Source organism: Leucopleurus acutus (genome assembly GCF_964270905.1).
Source record: "Leucopleurus acutus genome assembly, chromosome: X".
Lineage (NCBI taxonomy): Eukaryota > Metazoa > Chordata > Mammalia > Artiodactyla > Delphinidae > Leucopleurus > Leucopleurus acutus.
Window position 1 is genome coordinate 17636943 of NC_139148.1, and position 20505 is coordinate 17657447.

General features: G+C 42.7%; 1 protein-coding gene across 1 annotated transcript; it reads right to left on the reverse strand.

Annotated features, from left to right (window-relative positions):
• Positions 1 to 1522: 1522 nt before the first annotated feature.
• On the reverse strand, positions 1523 to 19641 carry SMPX (small muscle protein X-linked; the record flags this gene model as incomplete). The annotated part of the gene is made up of 3 exons (XM_082865452.1): positions 1523 to 1657; positions 7816 to 7902; positions 19603 to 19641. 3 exons carry the CDS (start codon positions 19639 to 19641, stop codon positions 1523 to 1525), a joined length of 261 nt encoding a protein of 86 aa, XP_082721578.1.
• Positions 19642 to 20505: the final 864 nt, after the last annotated feature.

A 20505-nucleotide genomic window follows, 5' to 3' on the forward strand; every position in this document is an offset into this window, starting at 1 on the left:
TATTTGTTTTTCTCTTTCTGACTTACTTCACTCTGTATGACAGACTCTAGGTCTATCCACCTCATTACAAATAGCTCAGTTTCGTTTCTGAGTAATATTCCATTGTATATATGTGCCACATCTTCTTTATCCATTCATCCGATGATGGACACTTAGGTTGTTTCCATCTCCGGGCTATTGTAAATAGAGCTGCAGTGAACATTTTGGTGCATGACTCTTTTTGAATTTTGGTTTTCTCAGGGTATATGCCCAGAAGTGGGATTGCTGGGTCATATGGTAGTTCTATTTGTAGTCTTTTAAGGAACCTCCATACTGTTCTCCATAGTGGCTGAACCAATTCACGTTCCCACCAGCAGTGCAAGAGCGTTCCCTTTTCTCCACACCCTCTCCAGCATTTATCGTTTCTAGATTTTTTGATGATGGCCATTCTGACTGGTGTGAGATGATATCTCATGGTAGTTTTGATTTGCATTTCTCTAATGATTAATGATGTTGAGCATTCTTTCGTGTGTTTGTTGACAATCTGTAAATCTTCTTTGGAGAAATGTCTATTTAGGTCTTCTGCCCATTTTTGGATTGGGTTGTTTGGGTTTTTGTTATTGAGCTGCATAAGCTGCTTGTAAATTTTGGAGATTAATCCTTTGTCAGTTGCTTCATTTGCAAATATTTTCTCCCATTCTGAGGGGTGTCTTTTGGTCTTGTTCATGGTTTCCTTTGCTGTGCAAAAGCTTTTAAGTTTCATTAGGTCCCATGTGTTTATTTTTGTTTTTATTTCCATTTCTCTAGGAGGTGGGTCAAAAAGGATCTTGCTGTGATTTGTCATAGAGTGTTCTGCCTATGTTTTCCTCTAAGAGTTTGATAGTTTCTGGCCTTACATTTAGGTCTTTAATCCATTTTGAGCTTATTTTTGTGTATGGTGTTAAGGAGTGATCTAATCTCATACTTTTACATGTACCTGTCCAGTTTTAAGGGTGGCAGGTACAATTTTGAGCCTACCTTTCCCTCCTCTATTTACAGAGTCATTACCAGGCCCTCTTGGTCTGCCTTACCCACACCTGGGCTACCACCAGACCTCCTCAGCTCCTTGCCCCTCTGATTCTCCAGCTCAGAAGTAGCTCATCGCTGTTTGGGGCATCTGGGTAGGGAAACTGAGGCATGCAATGATGGAGGGCTCCCTGTACCTGAAGATCAAAAGCTCCTCAAGGACCCCCTCCCAAGCATCTTTCCTCTCCCAACCCCACCCCCACCCTTCCCCAATCAAGAAGGTAACCAGCAAGGGGATGGCAGGCAAACATCCTCAATGGCCCTCTGACTGGTTTGGGAGTAAGATAGGCTTAAAAGCTTGGCTTTACATACCAGAAAAACTTTGCGCCGGAAATACTGGTCTAACTTGAAGGTCCTGATCCTTAGCAAACACTTCTGGAATTCCAGACTCCTTCGGTGCAAGGCTTCCATAAACCATTTTTATAGTGGTCTTTTTGAGACAAAGAAAAGAGTTTTTCACTCACCTTTTTTCTTCCAACTACTGTTCAGCTTTGGGGACATACTTCAGTTCACTTTTAATATTCTGGATCTCTGATAGGTTGACCGCAGGTCCTGGAAGTTTCTTAGCTCCTGGAATTGACTTCTTCTCCTCATCCAAAGTGGGAGGAGCACCCTGAAGAGAAAAAAAGGAGAAAGATTTAGCTCACCGAAAAAGACATTTGGTCTCTCTAGGTCATAGACATGAAGCAGAAAACAATTAAAGCAAAAATAGTGTCAGAGAGTAATTCTAGCAGAGTGACTTTTTCTTGTGCTGTTGGGTTACCCTCAGAGTTTCAAGATCTCCTGAAGTTTATAGAAGAATAAAGTTGGAAGAAGAAAACAAGTAATTTCCGCATCACTTAGAAAACACAAGAGTACTGTTCAGTGTCTGATAGCTAATAAAAATTACCACTAGTTAAAAGGATTTGTGTTGTGTTTCCAAGAGAAGCATCTTACAAGATCAAATTTAATTTGGTATTATAATATCATAAGACGCCTGAAAGGCACAGGTTTGTAGACTGTTAGTGCACGGCTATCTCTAACAATGACTTGGTCCAGGAGTTTTCCGTTCTTTTGTTTGGGGTGCAGTGGCTGCCAGCCTTTATTACAGTGACATTTCTGGGAAGCAGAAACAAACTGAAACTGATGTCAGCAAAACCTTTTTGAATATGGGTGGGGTAGGATGGAGTGGCAGAGGAGGCCCAGCTCTCCCCTCCTGCTTTGGAAAGCATTTTACGTTTCCTATTGTTTTATGTTTTTCTGTTGTTGTGGCTTTAGGGCGGGACCATATCCTATACATTTTTCTGTGGGTCCTCCAATGCCTGGTGCAGAAGTGCACAGGCACACTTGTTGATGGTTGTTTAGCTGATTAAGCCTGAGAATGTGCCATAGTGACAAATCTGTGCCTCTATGTATATACACCAAACACGTATTAACAGTGGCTATAAAACAGTAAGATCCGTTGCTGTGTGTAGCTCCTAGAACTCCAATTCATTACTACAGACAGTTGCTGGTTAGCTCATTCCTCCTATTTACTAGCAGTGGGGGGCATATTCCCCAGGGCCCTGGAACGAAGGTGTTGGAGGAACATTTGATCTCTGTGGCAGCCACAGGAGCACGCCTCTCGGATCAGTTTCCTGCAGGGAGGATAATTGAATGATAGGCCCGGCTGCTTCACCCTGAAACCCGCCCATCACCACGCTGAGGTCACACTTCCCACGGCTGCTCGTGACCAATGAATGAGTGTCATAGGATCCTAAGGCGGGTCCTGGGAGACCTGGGACTCCCCTGGGAGGGACTTGGGCTCGAGAATTTTCCTTAGAACAGCACTGTTGTCTAAGATGCTTCCGCCCAACCCTCTGTCCCACTCTCCTTCACCTGCATCACGGTCTGAGGACCCTCTCGTTTTTCCTTACAAGTGTTTTCCCCAATAAATGTTTTGCCCATCGAATCCCACCTTTGGATCTGCTTCTTGGAGGACCCAAATTAACAGGCCCCCTATGAGACTGGCAGAGCTCCACCTGCTGGGCCAGCAACTGAGTGAACCAATACAGTTCTGGGAAAAAGAATAAGAAACTGCACGTTTTTCTCAGGTGCAAGCCCTGTGCCCATATGTGTTGCCGGCCTAACTAGGCAGCCCTGTAACTTGGGTATTAAAGCCAATGCCATGCTTTAGCCCCCATCTGGCTCCTATATCTAGTTCTCAAATTGTCTAAACCCTAAAGGGAAAGGGCAGAAAATGTTCAAGCTTCCCAAACTTTAACAAATTATTTGGTAGATGTTTCCTTTACAGAAACGTTTTTAAATTGCTTATTTGAGGGGCTCATGGTTTTTCCTGTAGTCATTTTCTTTGAATCTGACCCAGTGCTGATGAAATAGCTAACATGTCACCCACACGAAATGATACAGTAGTTCCATGTAGACTGTACCTGTTGTAAATATCTGTTGTATATGTCTGGAAAATGTTTCCCCGGGTCAATGTATAGAGCCATAGGCTCAGCTTCCTTGCATCATGCACGCACGTTCATCATTTATAAATGCAGATTTAGAAGCAATAGTTAAAACTGTTAAACATCCACTTGGAGGACATGGTATTCCAAAATGTTCTTTGTTGGGCTTTTGGAAAGAAATTTTAAACAAGGCTATAAAGTGCTCTTTAAAAAAAATTTTATATATATATATATATATATATATATATATATATGTAGTGGTGAAATGAAAAATGTTTCCTTACTTATAAATGTTCCCATGGTTGTTAGGTGGGTAGATCTTAATAAAGAAGTATGAAGGAGAAAAATGTTTCCAGTTCCTTCTATTAAGTTCCTGGGTGAGTCATAATCACTATCTTTCTAATATCAAAATGTGCTATACTGGCACAATTAACACAGAAAACCAGCGTGTGCAGTTATGTGTCTGTGTGCAAAGATTTACTGTGCAAACATACACAGTTAAAGGATGAAAATACTTAATATTAGGCACTTTCCTTTAAATTTATTAAAACCTCAATGCACTGTGTTTTTTATTTATCAAGGTAAAACTTTTAACACTTGATTTGGTAAGGTCACATATAATGGAAAATTATAAGTGGGTATATTTAAGAACTAGGTTTTAAGATATTGACTCAGGAGGGGGTTAGTGGTGGTGCATATTCTTAACTGAATCTTCTCTCATCTTTTAAAAAAGAATGCGAATCAGATTCCATTTTTTTCTGTGAATTTGTTATCATAAGAATTATAATACATTAAGGCATGAACAGGCAGGGGCCAGATGGTTCCATTTGGCTAAGTATGCTCTCTTTTCTTTTGTAAGTAGATATTTGAATTGAGAAGGGATATGGAAGACATTCTTTGGTTTTAGATAAAGAAAGCTTGAGAGAAGGCTTATCAGCCCCGGGCCATTCCCAGTTTCAGAAATGGCTATTGTCAAAGGGAAATGCCCCCCTTGGGGGGTGACAGTATTTGTAAAATTTGGCAAAATGGTGAACCATTTCCCAGCTATCTCACCTTCATCTCCCTCTTTACTACCAGATGCCCTATTTCGTTTTCCCCTAAACTCTCTTCTGTACGACACTACAGCCTGATGTGCTTATACACACAGTGTATTATGCTCATACACTGGAGACTTAATAATAACAGCAAACACACTGCTAGCTCTTCTAAGTTACACCTACTAACTCATTTAATCCTCACATCAATTCTCAATCCGTGGGACTTCCCTGGTGGTGCAGTGGTTAAGAATCTGCCTGCCAGTGCAGGGGACACGGGTTTGATCCCTGCCCCGGGAAGATCCCACGTGCTGTGGAGCAACTAAGCCCGTGCACCACAACTACTGAGCCTGCGCTCTAGAGCCCACGAGCCACAACTACTGAGCCCACGTGCCACAACTACTGAAGCCCGCGCACCTAGAGCCTGTGCTCTGCAACAAGAGAAGCCACCACAATGAGAAGCCCACGCACGGCAACAAAGAGTAACCCCCGCTCACCGCAACTAGAGAAAGCCCGTGCACAGCAATGAAGACCCAACACAGCCAAGAAATAATTAATTAACTAATTAATTAATTACTTAAAAAATTCTCAATCTGCTACCATTATTATCCCTATTTTACAGTTGAGGAAACTGAGGCACAAGGTGGGGGGGGGTTAAGAAACTTGCCCACGGCCTCACAGCTAGGAAGTAGCAAGACTAGAATTAAATAGTGTATTTGCATCATGTGAAGGGATCAGGTGGAGAGGGAAATAATTAACAGAAAATCCCAATGTGCTGTTTTGTGGCTTAATAATGATGTAATTGAGAGATTTGGGAGGCAGAGCAGGGGCTTGTCAATACGCTTCAAATCACTTTACTCAAGCAGCTGCCTTGTCTTATGCAGAGCAAGGGCTTACAGAGACCATAGGTGGGCGGGAGACTCAGCCAGCGCTCACAGGCCTTGTCAGATGGCCCGTCCTGACTTCCTGCTAGGGTCCACCTTCTTCACGTCTGAGATGGTGGCGGGTTTGAGATGGGGGAGCTCCTGGCTGTGATAGAGGTGGCCTGTTCTGTTCAGGAGTGGTTTGTTATGCCCTCGACTTTAGACAGTGATTATCTTAATGGTAAGCTAAGCAATGAATCCCAAATCTAAGAAAGTAAGCAATTCCGAGGTTTTAAACTGGATAGTAATAGAAAAGCGGGGCTCTACAGGTTATTTGAATTCAGATTCCATTTTCCCATTCAAATTATGCAACCAAAGGTGGCTGGGGCCTTGTAGCCAAACCAAGCTGCCTAACTGCTCCCCTTGCAATATTGCTTCCATGAGAAACTTACTCCAAGGTCCAGCCCAGAACTTGAGTCATTAGATCCCACCTCTCCATAAGACCCCACAAGCCCTGAGAGTCCCTTTCAGCTCTCACAATAAGGGAATACCACCCCTCGCCACCCTCCCGACCGGTGAGCCCCACAAGAAAGGTGTAGCTCAATTCAAGAAACACTTCTGGGGTCTCTAGATCTCTGTGGATACCTCGCTCCCTCCATCCTGAGAAGAATGTTGGTTGACCATTTGTTTATGTGGTTGGTCATAAAGTAAGTTTTCAAAACCCAGGCTGTATCAGTTCTTAGTTATTTTAGAATGTGCCAGAACCATCAGGCTGGGGACAAGGCAAGAGTACGAGCAGGGTGCTTTCCCAAGCTCCTAACTGGGACACTTGTGTGGAGGAAAGTACCAGTTGTAGAGAAGAAGCGAGGGCCATCTCTACCACAGAGGAAGATGGATGCAAGCCTCCAAAACAATAGTCACATCAGTCAATTTAGTGTGAAAAGAGAGTCAAGCTACCTTCCAACTGATTGCCAGACCCAGTGACACACAGCTTACGAGGAAGCACAGGAAGAAAACCTAATTACAGATGAATGGAGATGTAGAAAGAATGCTTTTCTGCCCTCCCTTCTACCTCTCTGTGCTTTTTTCTTACAACACGTGAAATAATAGGCCCAGGAGTCCTTCATAAAAATTGGATAATTCGATCAATCGATGAACAGTCATTTATTGAATACATGACTCTTTCCTCACAGCAACCCTCTGAGGAACGGACAGAATCGTATTTTGCAGACAGAGACTCAGATACTTGACCAAAGTCCCAGAGGGAGAGCTCATGATCATGAGCTACCTGGGTGGCCAAGTTAGCAGCAGCAGAACTAGAAATTATGTACCATCAGAGCCGAGTAGGGCCAGGTCTTTTCAGCTTGTATGTTGAAAATTTGTTATTCATCAAGGGTGACTTAGTGACTGCAACTCCAGAACTTGGTGATGTCACTCAAATACTCTATCTCCTCCTTTCAAAACTTATCTTTCTATTTATAGGAGGCTGGAACCACTAACTGAGGACCACATCAGGAATTATTTATGAGAGAAAAAGGTTAGATGCAGGACAACCACTTTTATTAGCAAATACCAAAAAGGTCACCTACAAAAGTTTAAAAAGCCTTTTCACCTTTTAAAAAAGATAAAATACAGTTTGCAATACCCTGTGGCTTTATTGCTCCAAGACCTTAACTTTTTTTTTAGAATCAGACCTTCCAGGTTTCATCAGAAAAGTCAGAATTGAGGAAAAAATATAAACATTTGGGCAGAGAACTATATTTATTGCACCCATGATGAATTTTAGCCCCCATTTTAGAAGACTGGGTATCTGAATTTGGAGGAAAGGAAAAGAAAGAAAGGGAGGGAAAAATACAGAAATTGATAGACTCCTTTGCAAGTTCCTCTTTTCAAAGGAAACACCCAGAGATTGGGGCTTTTTGTTTGAATCCACAAGTAATTTTACGTGCTTATTACCTGCGTTCCCACTGGGGTTCATCACTCATCAGAAGCTATACTACATACATCCAGCTACATTGAATAAAAGCTTCAGAGTGAAAACTTAGCAAGCTACTGACTGTTGCTGAACCAAGAGCATCTGAGAGGTTCCCCCTCCCCCTACACACACACACACACACACACACACACACACACACACACACACACACACACACACACAAGAAGACACACACAATCAATAAACTAGATGCTAAACTCAGCATCTTCAAGTACCTGGGCCAGGCACTTAGATTTTTGGCTGGAGGGCAGTGAGGGTCAGTGTGTTTCGTGGCTGATTGAGCAAGACAACCAAAGAAATGTATGCACTACATGATGACTCCTTGACCCACATCCATTTGTGCCCTCCTTGTCCTGGAAAGCTGGCCCTCGCCTTGCCTCTGCCCTCCTCTAGTCAGGATGTTGGAGGAGAAAGATGGTGCTGAGCTCTGCCAGCTCAGTTTTTCTCACCTCCTCCGTTTCTGGAGTACATTCTTTTCTTCTGGGGGGTTGCCCAGCTCCTGGCCGAAAGGCTCCCATTGGGATATTGATATTTGCCTAAAAGAGAAAACAGGGAAGATTTAGGTTAAGGAAAGTAAGAAATTGCAATGACACTCTGAGATGGTAATCATTGTGAGGCAAAACAAATCTGAAAAGTACGTCTTTAAAGCTTTTTACCTCAAGAAAATTGCTATGACAGTACAAAAATATGCCAAGGAAAATTTGACTTCCATTTATTCCAGATTTCTTGTACTCATCCTGAGGTCTGTGCAGTGATTTCACAGTTCCCTATTGGCTGGAAGAATTGGAAGACAGTTTGTTCTGGCTGTTGCCCTCCTGTGGTGCCTAATATTTTCCGCTCTCTGGGATGAGGAAAGAACACATAATGATAGGAAAGGAGGCCATGGCATTTGCAGAAACCATCCCACATCTTAGCCCTCCTTCAGCTTCCTTCAGATTTACCACGGGAGGGGGGCAATCACACCTCCCAAACCACCTCCTCCCTCCCATAATGTCCTAAGGCTATTCTAGCACTGCCTTAGGTCTCTGTAATTTGACACTCTTTTACTTTCTCCCCAACACCCCACTGTGTGGGTCAGTGTGTAAGGAGAGTGCTGGAAAGTCAAGTTGATTGGTATCACAGTTCATAGATTTTTGTCCTTTATTAAGATGCAATACCAATTTCTACCCACAGTAAACATAAAATAACTTCTAGAAAACATGAAATATGCTAAACATTAAATTATGTAAGGAAAATACCGACATAGTTCAAACTTGGGAAAGAGAATATGTAAATTTGAATTTTGTCCATACTTCTTCATCTGGTATCAAAAGGCAAGAATGTTTAATGCAGACCAAAAACATCTTCACCCAGGAGTATCACTCACATAAAACAAGCATTAAAACTTTTTTTTAAGGCAGAGTGTATTTTTTTCCACTTGAGATAAAGTGTTGCCTTATGAGTAGTTGGATTTGTGGGCTTGAAAAGTTGAAATTGCGCTCTGATGTTATGAATGAAAATGATGCCCGAGCAAAGGGAGCAACATATTTTGTTACCGTATGACTCAGTTTGGGCAATTTTGGTACCACACCAAACAAAATCATTAGGAAGTGTGGTATTTGGAACTGCCTGGTATGAGCTCTGTTACCAGGGGAATGTTTAACTCAAGACACAGGAAATATCCAGTGTCCGTGTTCGTGCAACATGGTGGATCTATGTTCTGCTCCGTAGAACAGGAGGTGACTTTTTCCACATAGGACTTTAAAACTTTCTTCCCTACTAGAATAATGATGATCCCACGGAAAGGAAACAGATCCAAAGTGTTTGTTGTGGGTATCAAGAGAGGGACATCACCATTCCTAGGGCCAACAATCCAAGAAGTATTTGGGGTCAGTATGCATCATATATGCTACAATATAAGTGCAGCACAATTTTAGAGGGAAGCATTTTGGAAAAACTAAGGGTGAGCCTTCTATGCTATTCCTCTGTTTAATGGAAATATCAGGTGGCCTAGAGTGGGGGGAGGGGGAGGTATAAGACAAGGGGGAAAACATGTCTTCTATGGTGGCAAATATGGTAGCATACTTCACGAAGTCCAAGATGCACCTCTTTCAATATCTCTGAAATCAGAGCATGTCTTACAGTCAATGGTATCTTAAATTTTTAATGGGCACACTTGTTTTATTTCTTAGGACATAAAATACTGGTATTTTACAATTGACAGTGTCTTAGATAGGATGAAATATCATTAGGGTCCTGAAATAAGATCAAAACAATGTAAGTAAGACTCACCGAAGATGATGTATATTGAACCAATAACTATTTCCATTACTACAGTTTGGATGAAAGAGGGGAAAAGTTGATATAGGGACTATTTGGAAGACAGTTAACTGGCTAAAAGTTTAATTAGATCACCACTACCCTGACCCATTTATTTAGCATGTACAGAGGGCATCTTCCTAATGGGAAGTTCAAGTTAAAGTATTGTTTCTGAAAGATATGATTGTTAAACTAACCCGTTTAATCAAGTGTGTATGCTCTATGGTGGGTTGTAGTTTTCAGTAATGGAACATGTAAAAATCATCCAGGATGGTGTATCCAGTAAAGCACATGCTATGGAAATACCACCTTTTCTTGCTCAGAGATTGATTTTAGGAATGCGTGTAGCCTCTCCATGGTACCTGGGTGGCTATGGTAGTGAAAAGAGCCCCATGCTAGGAGTGGCTATAGATTCTCTGTACTTGAAAGAGTGACAACTGCTCTGGGTCTTGTCTTCCTCACTTGTTTAATGTGAATGTTAGGCTTCACTAATGGAACCCTTCTCGGCCATGGAACCCTTCTTTTAAGTAAAGTGTTGTGAGACTATGTAAAATGCAAACTAGGTGGAGGTGGAGCTGCTCTGGCCAAGGTTATAGGGAGCCCAGACCCCATCTGCTTCCCCCAAGCCCCGGACCGTGAGCACTTCCAAGGAACTTGGGGGCCCAAATCTGACAACCATTGAAAGAGATCACCCCTAAGTGAATGAGTATTGATGTGCATTTAAAATGTTCACTCTGCCCACTGTTAAGATGTCTGTAATTTACTTTAAACTACTTTAGCATAGACAGTGTGATATTTTATACGCACAGGTTGGTTTAACTACAACTGTAGGGAACACTATTGCTCTCATTGGGAGTTCATCCTCCTGGGGTGGTTAGGTGGTAAAATATCACCAAGACCACGTTCCCCAGATTGCTGCTCCAAGTGTTTTCTGTTAGGTTTATCTCCACCAATAACCGAGGCTTTAATGTTTGCATAAATGGCAAAAAATCAGTGATATAATGGAATGACTATTAGAAATGGCTTGTCTTGATGAAGTTGGAGGAGGTTAAGATATGTAGAGTGGTTAAAATATTTTAGAGACAATTCCCACCCTGCTGAACAGAGTGTAAGAATCTGATGCCTATAGCTTGCATCTTTAGAGACAGAGCTCAGAGGGGTGGTCCCTAAGTGGGCCTGTCTCCAGTCATTGATAATGAGGATTTCTAGCTGACTGCTGCCAACTAGGGGCAACAGAATCCCCACCTGCCTCCCATGAACCTTTTATGCAAACTGGCAGTCACTCAGAGCATTTAAAGGGACAAGAGCTGAGGCTTCATCAGCCTCACAGACAGACTGTATGGATGGTTTCTGCTTGTTTGCTAACAAATGCGTGTTTAACAAAGTGGCAGAGTTGGGTTGGGACTAACTTTCATCTTAACCTGGTGATGAGGTTGTGGAACAGTAACTACCCCTCCCCACGGTCACTACAAACCACCCTTATCCACCCTAAAACCCCAAGCAAGATTCAGCTAGGTTGTCATAACACCTTCATCCTCACAACAAACTTCTGAGGTGCAGACTATCATCTTCATTTTACTCATAAAGAAACTGAGCCTCAAAGAGGTTAGGTGATTTGCTCAAGGCCACACAAACTTACACCTTGAGAATGGCCTTGGAAAAGGGGCACGCCAAATGGATAATTCTAGAATAGGCATCAAAAAAAGCCACATTTGAGGGCTTCCCTGGTGGCGCAGTGGTTGAGAGTCCGCCTGCCAATGCAGGGGACACGGGTTCGTGCCCCGGTCCGGGAGGATACCACATGCCGCGGAGCGGCTGGGCCTGTGAGCCATGGCCGCTGAGCCTGCGCTTCCGGAGCCTGTGCTCCGCAACGGGAGAGGCCACAACAGTGAGAGGCCCGTGTACCGCAAAAAAAAAAAAAAAAAAAAAAAAAGCCACATTTGAAAAGTGAGCCGTTAACTCACTGGCGTGATGCTTTTTCATCTTTAAGGCATGACTCAAGAAACCCAGAACCTAAATGGGTTTTTTTGTGGTTTTTTTGTTTTTGTTTTTGGGTTTTTTTTTTGCGATACGCGGGCCTCTCACTGTTGTGGCCTCTCCCGTTGCGGAGCACAGGCTCCGGACGCGCAGGCTCAGCGGCCATGGCTCACCGGCCCAGCCGCTCCGCGGCATGTGGGATCTTCCCGGACCGGGGCACGAACCCGTGTCCCCAGCATCGGCAGGCGGACTCTCAACCACTGCGCCACCAGGGAAGCCCTAAATGGTTTTTTTGACAGCAAATATTGACAGGATCCAGAGCAGCCTGTGAACGTGTCAAGTATCCAATCATTAATGTACACCTAAGGGAGTGTCAGAGGATTGCTTTGTAACTGATTAGAGACGATTCATTAATATAATTGTAGGGCGGTGATATTTGAGTGACAAATTATAGGCTAAATTAGAACCATAAGAAAAATTCCTTGTAACTTGAATTTCATAGAAATGTGTAGACCTATAGCTCTCTGTTTTTGTTCCATCAGCCAGAGGATTGGTGTCATATTCTTGTCTTTTTCACTGACTTGCTGTTTGAACACAAACAAAATACTTTCTCAATGACTCGATTTTTCCATCTGCAAATTGAACATGGTATTCACTACTCAAAATGGGTTTGGAATATGAGCTACGTTTTTATGAAAGAATAAACAAACAGAAATCAATGACCTGGAGTTGATATGAGGTTGGACTTCCTTCTCTATATAGATTCTGTGTAAGTGTAAAGGAAGCAGGCTTTTGTTTTTTCCTTTTGTAACACCTTCCCTTGCTTTTATTCCCTCCTTGAGATTTATTAATCTTAGATATTTCTAAATATGCCCCTGATGTAGCAGACCCAGTGCATCACTTTCCCAAGCTATACATACTTTGTTACATCCTCAAAGTTGGAATGGAAAAAATCTACTAGATCATCTTTTGCCAGAACAGGATACAGTTCCCTGATAATAGACCTATCTGATGTGAAATGAATACTACACTTGATCTCACCAGGTGAAGAAAAGCCGAAAGAATTCCCTGTAAGTTAATTCCACTAGTCCCTTAATTATTTGTATTGTTCTCTTGCTTGGCTCCAGGCTTTGAGCCCGAGAATTCTGGAAACAGTATTCCCTCCACAGCCACTCCTGTGTGACTTACAGTGCAATGGCATCTTTCCCCAGTGGGCTGGATTCTGTAGCTGCTAGCCACTGGATACTGACAATCCCACTCCACTTTGCTTTCCAGAGCCCTTGTTCTCTTATCTCCCCCTCCCTTTTCGTCCCCACTCAGTCTCTCCTTTTAGCGCTCAGGCTTTTGGAGTTTCCTGCCATTGCATATTTGTTTCAGATGACTCCCCACGGGTTCTATCTTTAGTTTTCCAAGGTCTCCAACAGCACCTGCCAGAATCTATAGCCTCCCCCATGGCTTTCTCCCAGCCGCTGGAAGAGGAGCCCCTATAGGGTTGCATTTTACAATATTTCTTTCTGTGCTCTCCTATTCTTACAGTCCTAGTCCTTCTCTGAATGGAGCAGGATATGACATTTTGAGATTTCTAGCATCTTCACAGAAGACTCTCAGAAACAGGGGTGTTTTCCCAATAGCTAATTTTAAAAGATTTCTTATTTGATATATTAGCCTAGATTAGGAAGACAGACAGACAGACACACACACGCACACACACACACACACACATATACATACACACACCAACTAAAATATATCCAACCCATTTTAAAATAAAGCTCTGTATCGCTAGAATGCATGACTTCTTTGTCTTTAGGGATTCTTGAAATGTGAAATAGATTCAGAACACACAGAACTTTCCCACTCAATACAATTTTGAGAAACTCCCACTCAGCCAGTTTTTCACCCATGATGTTTCATACTGAAAGGTTGTTGTGTTTTTTTTCCCCTCTGTTCTCAACACTTTTTGTTCTCTTCAATAATTTTCTGAGTGACTCAACTGTAGTCTTGTCATCCAGGGGAAAGTAGATTTCAATAATGTATCGTACAGCTATTAAGAGAATGTCTACAATCGGTTGAAGGCAGGTTATATTTCTGAAGTACTTGTGAATGTCAGCCTCAAAAAATGACATCCCTTAGTCAGTGTATGTCACCAATATGGAGCCCTGGCAGAGCAGCAAAGATCACCAGCTGGAGGTAGCTCTAGAGTCAAACTGCTACATTTCAAGTTCTGGCTACACTTCAAAGAAACCAGCAGTGGAAATCATAAACACTGTGTTATAGTGGTTTACCTAAGAAAGAAACAGTAGATCCAAGGTCAAAGGAAAAACATGTGACAAATGAAAGTTCATTTTTTTTTTTTTTTTTTTTTTTTTTTTTGCGGTACACGGGCCTCTCACTGTTGTGGCCTCTCCCGTTGTGGAGCACAGGCTCCGGACGCGCAGGCTCAGCGGCCATGGCTCACGGGCCCAGCCGCTCCGCGGCATGTGGGATCTTCCCGAACCGGGGCACGAACCTGTGTCCCCTGCATCAGCAGGCAGACTCTCAACCACTGCGCCACCAGGGAAGCTCGAAAGTTCATATTTTATCTTTCGCATTTAAATGCAATAGTAAAGGAAGGTATGTATCATCATTATTATTATTAGCTTTTTTATTTTTTTTGCGGTACGCGAGCCTCTCACTGTTGCGGCCTCTCCCGTTGTGGAGCACAGGCTCAGCGGCCATGGCTCACGGGCCCAGCCGCTCCGCGGCATGTGGGATCTTCCCGGACCGGGGCACGAACCCGTGTCCCCTGCATCGGCAGGCGGACTCTCAACCACTGCGCCACCAGGGAAGCCCCTATTATTTGCTTTCATAAATGTATTTGATTAACTGACCAGCCATGGGTGGTTTTAGTCTGTTCCTTTGTACAAAGGATTGTCACATACCTGAAACCTTTTATAAACTGGAAGTCCTAGATGGAATTAGAGTCCCTAACACCTGTCTGTAAATATTTTTGTCGGGCTCTTTTCTTCCATGGAGACCTTATGCCCTGAGCAATGGAGAGTGGAAGAGCAATGGTAACGGGTGGGGAAGGGAAAGAAGTACTAAAACTGAGGGCATCAAGATATTCTGTTCTACACATGGATTGGGTGACAGTGGAAACTTCCCATAGTAGGAAGCCATACACTAACTAATGATGCAAGGCTCATATAATCATTCCTCTAAAATGTATGATAAAGGAGTTAGTTTTAGTTTCACGAGCAGCTTGATTAAGTCAATTAAGCAGAGAGGTGGGATTCAGTGGCCATGGTCATTTGTATTTCAAGACCATGTTTGTTACTGAGTCACTTTACTTTGTACTTTTCACTCCTAGCCAACTTACATTTAAGATGACTTTAATCAGGGTAAGCTATTAGCTGCTTCTGCTGAAATGCTGGCACCGTTTCTGAATGTCGGTTGAGGGCTTTAAAAGGGAGGACCCAGCATCCATAAAATGGTAATTTTCCTTCAAGTAGCCTTGGTAGTTATGATTACACCCACTCCTCCATCTTCACTCTCGGTGCCAGACTGGAGATAGTAAGTAATAAGACTAGTCACTGTTGCAAAATGGTTCCAAACGTGGGCTTTGGGATCAGGCAACTCGGGTTCAGTTCCTGACTCTCCTACTCACAGGCTGTGTGATCCTGGGTGAGTTTTTTTGCTTCTCCAAACCTTTCATTATAATCCATGGAAATCCCATTGCACTGTGCCAAGTACATAGTAAACCCTGAAGAAACTGACTATTATTATCGTCCTAATAATAAACCTTAGAAGTTATTCTCAAGAAGTTCATGGACTATTAGAAGCTGGACAGAAGCTTACAGGTCATTTAATGCAACATCCCCGCCCCCTGCCCTTTGCAGCTCATGAGGACCGGGGGTGAAGTCACGGAGCAGAGCTATGACTAGGGCACAGGACTCTTTTCCGTTCAACCATGAAACTCTCAGATCTCACGTGAAAGGACAAATAACACTCAGCTTACTTTGATCAATGGTGAAGAGAAAGGGCCAGTGACGACTCAGAGGACATTGGCTCTGGGTGGGCTGAGGCCCTGGGGAGGCCCATGGCAGTTGCCAAAGGGGGTGTGTTCAGGAAGAAGGGGAAGGACAGGCAGGTGCTGCCAGTGGTCAGTGTCACTTGGTCTCATTAGACTTACCAAACAGATCGCTGATGGGATTAGATTTCCCGGCAGCTCTAGCTTTCCCCACCACCTGTCATGTCAAATTCTTTCATCTGAAAGGATCAGACCCACTGTGCCTAGTGTGCTGATGTTACCTTGGTTGCAACTCCATTCCCATCAACAGTGGGGTTTAACAAGCAGCCTACAGAGCACAGAACTGGGGTCAGCAAACTACGGCCCATGGGCCACATCCAACCTGCCACCTGTTTTTGTAAATAAACTTTCATTGGCACACAGCCACACCCATTCATGTATGTATTGCCTATGGCTGCTTTTGTGCTGTAACAGTAGAGCTGAATAGTGCAGCAGAGGCCCAGTGATCTGTAAATCTTAAAGTATTGATTACTATCTGGTCCTTTACAGAAAAGGTGGGCCAACGTCTGGTCTAGAGCCTTATCAGCTGCTTAGGAGACAAAGGCCCTCTGCAGACTATGGAAGAATCAGCTGACTCCTTCAGGATGTTTTTATGTCCCTGCGATAAATGAGATTTCACTAATACAACTGAAAAGTAATGCAGACTTAGCTAGAATCCCCTTACAATTCAAAGGCCATCTCTTCTTCAGTGTGGATGTGAAAGACAACTGTCCATCTCCTCTGAGGGTGGGTCTGATTCTGGCCTCCCGCTTATTCTGGGGCAGGGAGGAGATGGAAGCAGCTGAAGAGAAAACAAGGCCATTCCATGCATTACTTACTTGGATAATTAGAAGAGCCATCTCTTAAGGACTTTGTGTGCTATAAACTAGGTACTTGCCATACATTATTTTGTGTATTCATTATAACAATCCTGTTAAGTAGTATGAATGTCCACATTTTACAGAAGGGTAAACTAAGGGTGAACTAAGGTCACAGAGTTAGTGAGTGGCCAGGTAGAGATTTATAACCATTTGGCTCCATGTTGTCTGGTGTACATAAGTGCAGTAATTCAACTACCTATGCCTGACTGTTAGAAATATGGTTGACAGAGGCTTAAGTTTGCTCAATCCAAACAAAATGGAGATCTAAGTCATTACTTCTAGAAGTTTGCACTGCAAAATACTATCCTACAAGATACTCATTTAAAAGGTCCAATATGTTTAGAAAACATTGTATACATCACTGCCTTCTTGGAAATATATGAAGCCATTGGCAAGTTATGGACTCTGAGAAATCCTGCAGTAAAGATCCCATTCAACTTTGCTTAATGTTGTGTTCCCAAACACTTTAGCATGGAACCCTTTAACTAACAACATCCCATAAAACTGCTATTCCAGGAGACGCACTTTGGGAACTGTTGAACTACATGATTACGATGATGATGATTGATGATAATGGCTAATATTTACTGAGCAATTACAATGAGCCAGGAACTAGCCTAAGCACTTACAAGTATTGATTCATTTAACCCTCGCAGGAACCCTATGAGCTCACGTTATTAATTCCCCACTTGACAGATGAGGAAACTGAGACACAAAGAGGATAAAACAACTTGCCCAAAGTCGCATAGCTAGTGAGTCCTGGAGACCATGAGCTCCTCAAACTCAAGGATCAGGTTTCAGTTCATCTTTGCATAGCCAACACTTAGTATGGTGCCTGGAACAAAGTATGCACCCAGAATGTGACAGTTGAACTGAATTGGAAATGAGATCCTAATAAAAAGAAGTGACTAGAGTGTGTTGAATGGAACATTTAAGATCTTTAGTACTTACACAACAAGGGCACTCCTTCATCAGCTGGGGTTTCTATTTGTTCCACACAAGACCATAGCCTAGGTAATGTTCCTACTACAAAGCATTTTGTATAGAGTAACCATTTTCATATTTTATTTAATAGACCCTACATTTAATGCAGAAATGATAGGAAAATATCAGATAGTGCAGATCCTATTTAGCCACAAGAAATAGTATTTCATTTGAAGGTGCATTAAGTTAGGCTTTCTGTCTGGCATAAAATATATTGAGAGAGGCAATACCACATCCATAAGGAAGCATTGCCTTTGTTGGTAGAGTAGATGGATTTTTTTTAAAATGCAGTATAATAACAGCTATTGAGAACAGTCAATAGCAGCTTTTTAAATATTACAGACCTAAAAATATATCAAGGTCAAAATTAATAGGTAAAATACGGGTGAATTTTCAGTGTAGATTTGAGGGAGGCCAGGAAGCACTAAGGAAGAAAAATCAACACACTTTCAGCTATAAAAGGAAGAGAATAAAAGGCAGCCTGAGAGACTGTTTTTGTGTCCTGCAAAATAGAAAGGAAATTTTATGTTTAGCACTTTGACAGCTTCAAATGCAGTGATTAAATGGTCTTATTTTTTGTCACTTTAACACAGAGCATTCCGGAATGATAAGTATTATAGTAACAATGTGACCCTTAATGAGGGCTTACTGTGCTGTTTTAAGCATCTTATACGTGTAGCCCTAGGAGGTGAGTACTGTCCCCATTTTACAGATGTGGAAACAGAGGCAGAGAAGTAAAGTAGGTAAAGTAGTTTTCCCCGTGATCCCACACCAGTACAAAATGGATTAAGGATTCAAACTCCACTAATATGGCTTCACAGCCCATGCCACTAACAGCTATACACACTGGGTAAAAGAGAAGGTTCAAAGGCTCAAGGATGCTCACAGGCCTGGGAGGCAAAATGAATTCTACTACCAATGTCAGGGTACGTACGTCAGAAACTCACTAGGTGGACACCAGAGGGCCAAACATGGCAATGCAGAGTTGAATCCTTGCCAATAGGCCCTTCCTTGGTGGTTTGTTCTGTGACAGGTTTCCAGAGGTTGTTATATATCTTACCAGTTAAGAACCCCATCCATTTGAGGCTATGCATTAGTCATGACGGGTAAAGATACGTCCCTCCACCCACTTCCACCACCGGTGTGTGCTAGGATTCCTCACACCACAATCTAACCACATGCATGTCCCTTCAAAATACAGTCGTTTATGAGTAGGTGTATGTATGATGGTGCATCAGACCCCAAGTATTCAGAAACTACCATATGCTGTGCAGTATTCAGGAAAGCCCAGGGGAAAAAAGTTTTAAAGTTCCTTTAGAGAAAGTACAAAAGGCTCCATCTTGATGGAAAGGAAAGATGGAATTTTACGATAAAGCATTGTGCCCACCGTCTCAGTATGGGAGCCACTTGAGAGTTAAACACCAAGCTCTTAAGAGAAATAACAAATTTAGTACTGAGTCAAAACAAATACTAAAATTTTCTCCATAATTGTATTTGTGTTCCAAAATGCCTGCTTCCCCCTCCCCTTATTGTGGGTAACACTTAAGTCAGATGAAACAACCAAAGAATTTGTTTGTTGAGAGGGCATGAGGAGCCATAATAGCATACGGACCTTAAAAGATAAATACCCAAGCCTTGGGAAGAACACTTGACAAGAAAAGGATGTTATTTAAAGAAAGATGTATTCTAAACAGATGAGTCAACAAACTCAATTGGATATAAAAATGGAAATTGAATTGTTAAATTCCCATCGATGAGCATATCAAAAACTTACACATCAAAAAGCATATCAAAAAACATACACACTGCATTTTTGTAGAAGACCATTTAATTCTCATTTATAAACTTTGACTCCCTTACAAAAATAGCTTCTCCCTTCTCAGTTATACATTACCAGCCTTATATCCTTCCTTAGTTGTACCTTACACGAGTCTTTCTTTTCTTTTTGAAGTGAATCATCAGTTGGGGTGAACAGTCACAAAAAGTCTGATTTATTAAGCAAACAGACTGGAAGTTGCTGATGTTAAAACACAAATATGTCTACTTACCTGGATGGCTCTGACATTGGAAACTGGCTGTTTCGACATATCGACAAGGTCTTATCCCTAAAAAAACAGGTAAGAAACTGTTAGAGGTGGCGGCATTCAGATTCTCAATCGTGATAAATTTGAATTTAACTCATGATTCAACTGGGCAGTCACCCCTTTCACTGGCCATATATTCTTTCAGTCTCAGTTTCCGGTTACTTAGAGACTCTCCTTCCTAATGCCTCAGGGAGAGGGAACACTAGAGCGCTGGATAAATCATTCAGGAGGAGAAATGCTGAGATGCCTCTCCCCTGATGCTCATGATAGGCAATCAGAAACTTGAAAGGCGCTATCATCTCCTTCCCTGCCCTCTTGCCCCCCTGCCAAGAACAGCAAAGCAAAGAGGTTGTGGGAATAAAACACCTTTGTTTGGGGCCTCAGAAGCTTTCTGCTTGAAACTGAACTTTTGATCTGAACCGAGTTGTTGCCAGGGCTGCACGTCAGTCCATCGGGACCGCCTCGCCTCTGTCAAACACCCAAAGAGAAATGGCCTGTATCGCATTCTTACTATTGCGATGCTCCCTGCTCGCTGTGCTCGTGTCTGTTCTGCACAGAGACCTGGGGGACATGGGCCGCGTATCCCTGCTCTGTGCGTCCAGAGCCTGGGCTCTGTAAACCAGGCAACCAGGCAGCTGGCAGGCAAGCCTCGCCTCTGTCTTCTTTTCTTTTAACGAATCAGTCTCAGAAGGCAAATAGGACTTATGTGACCATGTCAGATCCCTAAGAGGTAGCAGTGCTTCCTTCCCAAAGGACCTTTGCTTTCTTTCAGTTCGTGAGACCTGACTTAGAGCCCAGGGACTAGTGGCCGAGGTTTACTGGGGCTCAGGGAGCAGGGAACAGCCCAGCTCTGTACAAGTGATGTTA